Source organism: Hyla sarda, chromosome 10 (genome assembly GCF_029499605.1).
Source record: "Hyla sarda isolate aHylSar1 chromosome 10, aHylSar1.hap1, whole genome shotgun sequence".
Classification (NCBI taxonomy): Eukaryota; Metazoa; Chordata; class Amphibia; order Anura; family Hylidae; genus Hyla; species Hyla sarda.
This window is the reverse complement of record NC_079198.1, coordinates 18,843,656-18,855,888: the sequence shown is the minus strand read 5'-3', so window position 1 is coordinate 18,855,888 and position 12,233 is coordinate 18,843,656. Positions and strand designations below refer to the sequence as shown.

The 12,233-nt window shown below is 44.0% G+C and overlaps 1 protein-coding gene across 1 annotated transcript in view; it reads right to left on the bottom strand.

The window, feature by feature from the left end:
• The window catches only part of LOC130294155 (carcinoembryonic antigen-related cell adhesion molecule 1-like), a 17,374-nt gene extending 5,141 nt beyond the window's left edge, over nucleotides 1-12,233 (bottom strand). Inside the window, exons 1-4 of the mRNA XM_056543658.1 lie at nucleotides 12,127-12,233; nucleotides 8,440-8,781; nucleotides 7,294-7,569; nucleotides 4,877-4,966 (exon numbers count right to left, since the gene is read on the bottom strand). Coding sequence (XP_056399633.1) covers nucleotides 4,877-4,966; nucleotides 7,294-7,569; nucleotides 8,440-8,781; nucleotides 12,127-12,148 — 730 coding nt within the window. The 5' untranslated portion in view covers nucleotides 12,149-12,233. The remainder of the gene's footprint in view (nucleotides 1-4,876; nucleotides 4,967-7,293; nucleotides 7,570-8,439; nucleotides 8,782-12,126) is intronic.

Genomic DNA, 12,233 nt, shown 5'->3' with positions numbered 1-12,233 from the left:
CTCTCTGCTGACACCTCTGTCCATGTCAGGAACTGTCCAGAGCAGGAGCAAATCCCCATAGCAAACCTATCCTGCTCTGGACAGTTCCTGACATGGACAGAGGTGTCAGCAGAGCGCACTGTGGTCAGACAGAAAAAAAAATTAAAAAAGAAAAGAACTTCCTCTGGTGCATACAGCATCTGATAAGTACAGGAAGGATTAAGATTTTTAAATAAAAGTAATTTACAAATCTCTTTAACTTTTTGGCACAAGCTGATTAAAAAAAAAATGTTTCTACCGGAGTACCTCTTTAAATATTGCTTTTGCTATGGAACAACAATCTGCCCCAACTGCTGGGTAATTCAGCAGAATAACGAATATCGCCCACATACAGCAAGAGTTTCCCCAGGGATGTCTTCATCCGATTTCAACACTTACTTGGCCTGCCTGAGCACCTGATTTATTACAAATTTGACATTATGGCAAGCCAACTCTGGCAACCTATGGTTGTGTAGGATCTACAGGTCCAACTGCACTTCCATATGTCATTACTGCATTCACACAAAGTTTTATTCGATTTCAGAAACTTCTTCTTGTTGCATTATTTTGGAATTTTTTTTATTTATTGACAGAAGCAACTACTTAAAGGGGCACTCCTGTGGAAAACCTTTTTTTTTTTTTTTTTTTTTTTTATCAACTGGTGCCAGAAAGTTAAACAGATTTGTAAATCACTTCTATTGAATAATCTTAATCCTTCCAGTACTTTGTAGGGGCTGTATACTAAAGAGAAATCCAAAAAAGAAATGCATTTCCTCTGATGTCATGACCACAGTGCTCTCTGCGGACCTCTGCTGTCCATTTTAGGAACTGTCCAGGGCAGGAGAGAATCCCCATAGCAAACATATGCTGCTCTGGACAGTTCCTAAAATGGACAGCAGAGGTCAGCAGAGAGCACTGTGGTCATGACATCAGAGGAAATGCATTTCTTTTTTGGATTTCTCTTTAGTATACAGACCCTAAAAAGTACTGGATAAGGATAAAGATTTTTTAATTGAAGTGATTTACAAATCTGTTTAACTTTCTGGTACCAGTTGATAAAAAAAAAAAAAATAAATAAATAAAAGTTTTCCACGGGAGTACCCCTTTAAGGAGATATTGTATGTCCAAGAAGTAAGAAATAATGGAGCACTCACCATACGTTGTCTTAAAAGCAAGGCTTCCTTATTCAATCACTTCATCTCAGGTACAGCGCAGGGGAGACAGACAGGTGTGTGTGTGTGGGGGGGGGTCCAGGCAAAGGACAGTGTCACGCACGCATAGCTTTGTCAGGCAACGCTTCATCGTGCGCCATGTGTGCAACAGTCGGTTGCCTGGAACACCCCCCTACACACACCTGTCTGTCTCCCCTGCGCTGTACCTGATGAACTGATTGAGTATAGAAGCCTTCCTTTCAAGACAACATATGGTGAGTAGTGTTGAGCGGCATAGGCCATATTCGAATTCGCGAATATTCGCGAATATATGGACGAATATTTGTCATATATTCGCGAATATTCGCATATTCGTTATATTCTCGTTTTATTTTCGCATATGCGAATATTCGCGTATGCGAAAATTAACATATGTGAATATTAGCATATACAAAATTAGCATATGCGACAATTCGCATATGCAAAAATTCGCATATGCTCATTTTCGCACGCCAGTCTCACGCAGTAGTATTACAGCCTCCTTTACACCACACAAGCTGGAAGCAGAGAGGGGTGATCACTGTGATGTGTACTGTGAAGAAAAAAAAACAAAAAAAAAAAAACGAATATTCATAATTACGAATATATAGCGCTATATTCGCGAAATTCGCGAATTCGCGAATATGCGATATTCGCGAATAATATTCGAATTGCGAATATTCGCGAGCAACACTAATGGTGAGTGCTCCATCATTTCTGACTTTTTGGACATATTGGGGGAGATTTCCTAATCTAGTCTATTCTGGGTATGCTTATAGACCAGCGTATGTGGTCGTCTCCTGTCTATTGTGCTCCTAATTTATCAAAGGTCTCACAGCCCTTGATAAATTCTGTGCTCAGACTTCAGGGTCTACAGCTTAAACTGCATTTAGACCTGCTCCAACATGGTCTGACATTTCAGCGTATTTTGGGCAGATGCGACTTGTCGCACAAAAGTCGCACTTGATAAATTCAGCACCAATGCATTTTCCAATGCATTTCCGTCTAAAATAGAATTGCATGCATCATGTTCTATAAATCCTCTACAGCAAAAGTCGCAGAAAAGTCGCACATATTTAGACTGTGACTTTCTGTGCGACAAATTTAGACAGGAAAAACCAGTCTATATATCCTTTGATAAATCTCCCCCACTGTCCATGTTTCTTACATCTTTTGTTTGTCGTGGAAGCGCTGTGAACGTTTGCCGAAATACCAGGACTGCCTGTGTAATGTGAACTGGGACATTAATTCAGCGACGGTTTTCTAGGAGTGTACAGTACTTATGGAGATATGTTTTATAAATGTACAGAACTTCGTTTAAAGGGGTACTGCAGCCAAAATGAACGTATCTATAAGATAAAATCTAACTTTTGGTGACATATTATAAGAATGTCTAATCTGTAATTTGATGCCTTTTGGAGATTTTTCCATCTTTCCTTGGCTTCTTTATGCACATTAATACACATTTTTAACTGGGGTGCCCAAACTTTTGATCCCCACTGTTAGCTAAAGATTATGGGGGACATTTATCAAAACCTGTGCAGAGGAAAAGTAAACCAGTTGCCCATAACAACCAATCAGATCGCTTCTTTCATTTTTGAAAAAGCCTGTGAAAAATGAAAGAAGCAATCTGATTGGTTGCTATGGGCAACTGGTCAACTTTTCCTCTGGACAGGTATTGATAAATCTCCCCCTCTATCTTTTCTGGGAACCTTCAAAAACACAAATGTTCTTCATAAATGTCTAGGGGTATTTTCAGCCTGCTGTGTGCAAAACTAGGACAGAAACCTAATAAAGTAAAAAAAAAGGTGCAGTAAGTGAGAAAATACAGAAACATTGATTAGTAACGCAAAAGGAAAAGTTCTGTTCTTGTTACCTAAACATGGCGGAACCCAATTTACAAGGTTATGCAGGTGCCAAATCCTAAAATGTTGCAGAATATTGTAATACCTTTTTATTGGACTAACATTCTCTACAAAATACTGATAGTCCAATAAGAAAGGTATTACACGATTCTGCAACATCCTATGATTTTGCATCCGCATCACTGGACTAATACGACTACTCCAAACTAAGGTTCTGCAGTTGTGGTGGCCCAGTACGGGATGATGTAACCCCATACCTTCCCTGTCCTGTCAGGCAGTGTCCCTTTGTGTCCCCAGGGACTCCTGCATTGTTACCCCCATTGTACATATGTTGTGTATTAAAAATGTAATATACCTTTTAACAGTTTGTACCATGCGATTGTTACCCAGGAGGTACCAGTGACCAGGTGACCCCTCAAGTGACCTATGGGCTCCCTGCTAGTCTCCTCCATATAAGCCCTATATGGAGCTAGCTTCTCTCTTGGAGCTTAGAGCTCTTCTGCTGTATGCTGAGGTTCAGTGCAGTCGTCTCAGAGCATTGGAGGCCTCAAGCCTAAAGTCTGCAGCCACAAAGTCAGCTCAAGTAACCTCAAAGTCATCTTCATGTCAATTGTCTATTCACCTTCTTGGGATTCTCTCTGTACTGCATAGACTGTATCACCCCTACTGTCTACCCTCAGTAAAGCTACCATTGTCCGCAACTTGGTGTCGGTGTCTTCATTGCCCCCGTGCATAACCCAGGACCAGCGGTATTACTTTTGGGTGGTTAAGGCTAAACCATGCCCTGGCCTCCTGAATACAAGGGGTTAACAAAATATGCCCCAAGGGTCATAACATCTACCCTGCATTGCACCCCGCAACCACACAGTAATATTAGTTGTTCATGTGCAAAGCAATTAGTTTTGACTACCCAAGGTAAATAGATTTTCACTATAAATGCATGCAACTGTAGCTACTATTAAAAGAGTAGTCTCATGGATAGGGGATGAGATTTGGGGGAGTCCGAGCGCTGGACCCCCCCCCCCCATGATCTCCTGTACGGTGCCCCAGCTCTCCCCTGCAGCGGTGTGTTACAACCCCTGCCCAAAGCGGAGGCCACCATGCATCCTCCATATATCTCTATGGGAGAGCCATTCGACTATCTTCGGCTTTCCCATAGAGCTTTATGGAGGGGGTGTGGCGCCCCCAGAGCTTCATACAGGAGATCGCAGAGGGGCCCAGCGCTCGGACCCTCAGCGATCTAAAACTTATGCCCTATCCTCTATTTTTTCAATGGGACTACTCCTTTAAAGGGGTACTCCAGCATTGAGCTTTATTATTTTTCAAATCCTGCCCAGGCTTCCAAAAAATTACGGAGTTACCTCCAGCGCTCCCCAGTGCCTCAGGTATCGCTGCCCGTCCTCCATTGTGGTGCTCTCCCTGCTGCTGAGTGTCGACACGTAAGACTACAACTCAGCTAATTGATGGTTGCAGCGATGCCCCACCTCGGCCATTGATTGGCCCGGGGCACCATATGTCACAGTGCCGCTCAGCCAATCACTGGTAAGTTGCGATCAGCAATTAGCTGGGCTGCAATCTGATCCCCGGCAACCAGGAAGAGGACTGTAGCAGAGGCCAGGAGCAGGATACTGGAGGCACCAGAGGAGCTGGGGAGGTAAGTACAGTCTTTTTTTTAAATTATTTATTTATTTTTTATAATGCCAGCAGCTCAATGCTGGAGCACCCTTTTAAAAAAGGAGCGGACTCTCTGGACCTGCTGATAAGGTCCTAATATAATCTATTGTTTTGGCTCATATACAGTACTTGCATGTTTAGAGTCTGATGATGCTGTAATATTCTGTGAAGTTGAGGTGGATCCATATGGTTCCTGAGTGACTGGTTCATTGTCTTCACCTGAAATGTGATTAAAAGGCTTTTAAGGTAAATCACTGCCCGAAGACAAGGGGAATGAGTTTATAAAAACAGTCAAAAAAATGATTAACCATGGAAGAAAGTCCGAGTGGCACCACTAGTTTTTAAGGACACTGTTCACTAATTGACAAATGGAACCGAAAAGGATACAATAAGTGGGTATTCAGACGTGGAAACTTGTCCTGTGGTTTTGCTAGGATCAATGAAATTGGGATAAGAAAGTGTACTATACAATGCAACAAAGGTAATCCTGCACTCACCGCCCAGGTACTGTATGTTCAGCTCGTCTCAGGAGTATGGCATCCGACTCGCAGGTGTACTTGACATGGGGCGCTTGGAGGCGACTGCTGGTGGTTTCACGCAATTATGCGCTTCTTCCGGCCTCCTTGGAGGCCGGAAGAAGCGCATAATTGCGTGAAACCACTGGCAGTCGCCTCTGAGCGCCCCAGGCCAAGTACAACTCATAATTGCGTGAAACCACCGGTAGTCGCCTCCCAGCGCCCCATGCCAAGTACAACTCATAATTGCGTGAAACCACCGGCAGTCGCCTCTGAGCACCCCATGCCTAGTACAACTCATAATTGCGTGAAACCACCGGCAGTCGCCTCCGAGCGCCCCATGCCAAGTACAACTCATAATTGCGTGAAACCACCGGCAGTCGCCTCCGAGCGCCCCATGCCAAGTACAACTCATAATTGCGTGAAACCACCGGCAGTCACCTCCGAGTGCCCCATGCCAAGTGCAACTCATAATTGCGTGAAACCACCGGCAGTCGCCTCCGAGCGCCCCATGCCAAGTACAACTCATAATTGCGTGAAACCACCGGCAGTCGCCTCCGAGCGCCCCATGCCAAGTACAACTCATAATTGCGTGAAACCACCGGCAGTCTCATCCGAGCACCCCATGCCAAGTACACCTGCGAGTCGGATGCCATACTCCTGAGACGAGCTGAACATACAGTACCTGAGCGGTGAGTGCAGGATTACCTTTGTTGCATTGTAAAGAAATGATTAACTTGCATGTTTAGATGCAGAAATAAACTCTTTTTGACTAGAAAATAGTAATGTCTTAAAGGGGTTATCCAGGAAAAAACTTTTTTTTTTTTTTTTTTTTTATATATATATCAACTGGCTCCAGAAAGTTAAACAGATTTGTAAATTACTTCTATTAAAAAAATATTAATCCTTTCAGTACTTATGAGCTTCTGAAGTTGAGTTGTACTTTTCTGGCTAAGTGCTCTCTGATGACATGTGTCTCGGGAACTGCCCAGTTTAGAAGCAAATCCCCATAGCAAACCTTTTATAAACTGGGCGGTTCCCGAGACAGGTGTCATCAGAGAGACAGAAAAGAACAACTCAACTTCAGAAGCTCATAAGTACTGAAAGGATTAATATTTTTTAATAGAAGTAATTTACAAATCTGTTTAACTTTCTGGGGCCAGTTGATATATATATATATATATATATATATATATATATATATATATATTTATATATATATATATATATAAAAGTTTCTTCCTGAATAACCCCTTTAATATTGTAATTCTACGCTGAGATACGATCACTTGAAGTCACAGGCCCAAAGCCTGGGTCTGAACTACTCTGCACTAATTTTGATGGTCCCGTTATCATACTTTACTAAACACATACACAAACAACTGCCTCCAATTTGGGCAAGTAGTATGTAGATCACCACCATCATCCCCCACAGGGATTCTTTACAGTAAGAGCAGTAAGACTGTAAACTCTTTGTTGTGATGGCTGATTTACTGAACAAATTAAAGGGGTCATAAATTAAATACCACAAGTTCTGAGTACTATATGTTGCCATCAGAGTCTCTTCCTATGCTTAGGCCTAGAATTTTGCCTTTTTGGCCATGGGTTCGGTATTAAAGTGGTACTCCGCCGCAAGGCATCTTATAAGATGTCTGATTGTGGGGGGGCGGGGGTCCCGCCGCTGGGACCCCTGCGATCTCCGCACAGCACCCGCCATTCTGAACGAACGCTTGGTTTCTATGGCAGTGGTCGTGACGTCTTGCCATGGCGCCGGAGCCCAGCGTTCGTTCAGAACACCTGATGCTGTGCGGAGATCGCGAGGGTTTCAGCAGTTGGACCTCCGTGATCAGACATCTTATCCAGTATCCTTTGGATAGGGGATCAGATGCCTAGCGGCGGAGTACCCCTTTACTGGTGCACATACAATGCTGACAATAATGTACTTGGTGAGTCACTGTTTTAGCTGCGTATTTAGAGTACATTGTGTATCTGTGAGGTGAATTTATAAGCCTTAAATGCTGCGTCACTTACGTAATATGGTCAGAGTATAAACTTCACTGGAGCTGTGACTGACCAGGTTCTCAGCCCGGCACTCGTAGTTTCCCTCGTCGCTGCGCTTAATATTAGAGAATATGATGGTCCCGTTATCGTACTTTACAATGTTTCCAATTTCAAAGTTTATAGTTTCTGAGCTCGATCTGATCCATACGATCCTGTCAGCATTGACGGAGTCACATGTCAGAGAAACAAAATCATTTTCTCTGATTCCGGTATGAGACGCTGTGATCACTGGCTTACTGACATTTTCTATGGACAAAATGAAATAAAAACAAATCAATGTGAATAGGCTCTGATAAATGCCCGCGTATCCAATTCAATTGGCTCCAAAGTAGGAGCAAATCCCTATAGCAAACCTCTCCTACTCTGGACAGTTCCTGACATGGACAGAGGTGTCAGCAGAGAGCACTACACAACGTCTTCTGGAACATACAGCAGCTGATAAGTACTGGAAGGGTTAAAGGGGTACTCCGGTGCTTAGACATCTTATCCCCTATCCAAAGGACTCCTGTGATCTTGCACGCGGCACCCCAGTTAAAATCAGTCCCCGGAGCGTGTTCGCTCCGGGTCTAATTACCGGCGACCACAGGGCCGACGGCGTGTGACGTCACGCCTCCGCCCTGTGTGACGTCACGCCCCGCCCCTCAATGCAAGCCTATGGGAGGGGGCGTGACAGCTATCACGCCCCCTACCATAGGCTTGCATTGAGGGGCGGAGCATGACGTCCCACGGGGCGGAGGCGTGACGTCACACGCCGTCGGCCCTGTGGTCGCCGGTAATTAGACCCGGAGCGAACACGCTCCGGGGACTGATTTTAACTGGGGTGCCGCGTGCAAGATCACCGGGGTCCCCAGCGGCGGGACTTCCGCGATCAGGCATCTTATCCCCTATCCTTTGGATAGGGGATAAGATGTCTAAACACCGGAGTACCCCTTTAAGATTTTTTAAATAGAATTTACTAATTTGTATAACTTCCTGCGACGTACTAGAAATGTATATAATGCCAATGGGCCCCACTGACTGATAGCAGGATCCATTGGCGCTCCACCAAGGCATGATGCAGCTATATACCAAACGGCAGAGCAAACACAGCCATAGAATCCCAACTAAGGTACTTACCATATACTTGTAAGAACACATCTGTATCTTCTTGTTTCTCCGTCTGTACCTTCACTCTGTAATACCCTCCATCCCCAACTTGAAGATCCGTGATCAGTAAGGATCCATTAGAGAAAGCACTGACGCGAGACATGGGCAGTTTCCCTCGGACTTCTAAACCATTCATATACGTTAAGATTTGGTATTCAGAGCTTGTGTTTGGTCCTTTAAACCAGGTAAAATACACAATGGTTCCCTGAATCCCAGTAACGCTTAACATGACAGATTCCTTGACTATTGGATATTGAGGATTTAGCTGAATGTGCATTTTTCCACTGATCAGGTCCATGTGTAGGATCAGAACTGGAAGGACATGAAAGTTTATTAAAACGTTATGAGCAGCAATAGGAAATTGGGAGAAAAAAATCTACAAAACATTACAAAACAAATGGCCGCTCTTCATTGGGAGTCACCTGTTGCTTGACCAATGGACATCTTGGATGATTTCATTTTGCTATGGGGGCTGGTATGGCATGGAGGATCTCAAGGATCTCTAAGACCACTAAAACTTGACGGTTACAGTGCAACTACAGTTGACTATGGCGTTCAATCTACGGACATGCGAGTCTATGGGACAGCTGCTAAATTTGTAGATTGAATGCCGTAGTCTGGCGCAAGTCTTGGGCTTGGATGGCTCAGGCGGTGGCACAAGGATTTAAAGGGTTACTCCGCTGCTTAGCGTTTGGAACAAACTGTTCTGAACCCTGGAGCCGACACCGGGAACGTGTGATGTCATAGCCCCGCCCCCTCATGATGTCACACCCGCCCCCTCAATGCAAGTCTATGGGAGGGCGCGTGACTGCTGTCACGCCCCCTCTCATAGACTTGCATTGAGAGGGCATGATATTCATTAAGGGGCTATGACATCACGAGCTCCCGGCGATGGCTCCAGCGTTTGGAACAGTTTGTTCCAAATGCTGAGCAGTAGAGTACCCCTTTAAACATATATCCTGTTGGCCGAGCCATCACTGGAGTTGCGCTTTAATATGTGAGCGGGGGTTAAGAGCTGACCTCATTGGATGTCCCAAAAAACAAGGGTGTGGTAGCTCAACTTTCGCAGTAAGCCCATGTTTACATGGCTGAAAATGTGCGTAATGTCCACCCGGAAAACTTGAGCAGACATCCTGCACATAAAAATGTTTCAACGGGCACTAGGACCACTCGGAAATACGCCTCCTCGTAGACAGCAATGCATTTCCAACTGGAATCCACCTTGTGCACAGCGCAGCAGAAACCCATTAAAATCAATGGGACTATGCTGCAGAGGAATTTCTGTGTGGAATATACCTGAGGAATTCTGCTTGGAAATTCCGTTGTGTGAACTCAGCCTAAAGGTGAACCGACAAGCGCAGGTGCAAAAGATAAAAAGGGAGATTTCTCAAAATTTGTCCAGAGAAAAATGTTACTGAGTTGCCACATAGCAACCAATCAGATCGCTGCTTTAATTTTTCACAGGCCTTTTTAAAAATGAAAGAAGCGATCTGATTGGTTGCTATGGGCAACTTAGCAACTTTCCCTCTGAACAGATTTTGGTAAATCACCCCCTATGGCCTCGGTACCTCAACAGACCAAGAGTAATGTAAGGGCCTGATCACAATATGGAAATTCAGAACAGATTATGCTTGCAGCAGCCGCCAACACATTCGGACCTTAAGTGCCACCCCATTGACTGCAATGCCGTTCTGTGTAGATTCTGCCGAAAAAAGGAACATGTTCATTCTTTTAATCCAGATTCTGAAAATGGTCTCCAATGAAATTGAACTGTGCAACAGAAAGCCATTGAAATCAATGAGAGGCTGCTACAAAGTGTCCGGCGCCAATATTCATCGGCACTAGGACAGCGCGGACCTGCGCCATCGACAATGGTGTTCACGAATAATTCCACCAAAGAAATAAACGTGTTCATTCTTTTGGCATTTAAATTTCAGCAGAGCTTTTCTGTTGCCGAAATTTCACAGAGTTAATGAGTCAGCAGGAAGACCCATTGACACCAATGCTAGATAAGTGCAGCGGAATCTCCGAGCAGAATTTCTGATCGGAATTCCACGTGGAGATTCCGTAGCGTTCACATATCCTTAGTGTCGCACACATATGTCAAATGTTATCGGTCAGGTTCTCGGTGCTGAGACCCCTACTGATGGCTTGATAGAACTGGGAGAAGAGCTCAGCTGAGTGCTTCACTCCCTGGCTCACTACTCGATTGTATGTCTATGGAGCCATAGTCAGATCAAGCAGAATCGACAAAGAGAACCTGACCTATCGAAACGTTTGACATGTCTGCGTGATGTAACCAATCTCTCCATTGTAGTTTATAGAAGTTAAAGGGGTTATCCAGGAAAAAAATATTTTTTTTTATATATCAACTGGCTCCAGAAAGTAAATTACTTCTATTAAAAAATCATAATCCTTTCAGTACTTATGAGCTGCTGAAGTTGAGTTGTTCTTTTCTGTCTAAGTGCTCTCTGATGACACGTGTCTCGGGAACTGTCCAGAGTAGAAGCAAATCCCCATAGCAAACCTCTTCTACTCTGTGCAGTTCCCGAGACAAGCAGAGATGTCAGCAGAGAGCACTGTTGTCAACTTCAGCAGCTGATAATTATTGGAAGGATTAAGATTTTTTAATAGAAGTCATTTACAAATCTGTTTAACTCTGGAGGCAGTATATATATATAAAGTTATTTTTCCTGGAATACCCCTTTAAAGAAGCAACATTGCATCACCTTCAACGTTGTCCATACAGACTGGATGAGACAGTACACCAGTGTTTTCCAACCAGTGTGCCTCCAGCTGTTGCAAAACTACCACTCCCAGCATCCTGGGAGGATGATAGGGGTTGTAATTGTGCAACAGCTGGAGGCACACTGGATGGAAAACACTGCAGGACACAGAGATTAAGAAATTCATGGACAAAATTTGCAGATTTCCATCTATTTAGAGAGATGCCTCTCAACCAATGTATCTCCAGTTCTTGTAAAACTACAACTCCCAGCATCCTGGGAGGATGATAGGGGTTGTAATTGTGCAACAGCTGGAGGCACACTGGATGGAAAACACTGCAGTACACAGAGATTAAGAAATTCATGGACAAAATTAGCAGATTTCCATCTATTTAGTGAGATGCTTCTCAACCAATGTATCTCCAGTTCTTGTAAAACTACAACTCCCAGCATCCTGGGAGGATGATAGGTGTTGTAATTTTGCAACAGCTGGAGGCACACTGGATGGAAAACACTGCAGTACACAGAGATTAAGAAATTCATGGACAAAATTAGCAGATTTCCATCTATTTAGAGAGATGCTTCTCAACCAATGTATCTCCAGTTCTTGTAAAACTACAACTCCCAGCATCCTGGGAGGATGATAGGGGTTGTAATTTGGCAACAGCTGGAGGCACACTGAATGGAAAACACTGCAGTACACAGAGATTAAGAAATTAATGGACAAAATTAGCAGATTTCCATCTATTTAGAGAGATGCTTCTCAACCAATGTATCTCCAGTTCTTGTAAAACTACAACTCCCAGTATGCCCGGACAGCCTTCGGCTGTCCGGGCATGCTGGGAGTTGTAGTTTTACAGAGGCTGGAGGCACCCTGGTTGGGAAATACTGATATAGAGAATACATATAGCTGTGAATATGAAAGCTTTACCTGCTATTATGTCGGCTCTCATGGCTCGTTCCTCGGCTGTAGTTTTCCCTGAAATACTCTGAGGTCCTGCTAGGAATTGTTATGTTCTTCTTACGGCAGGACATGCC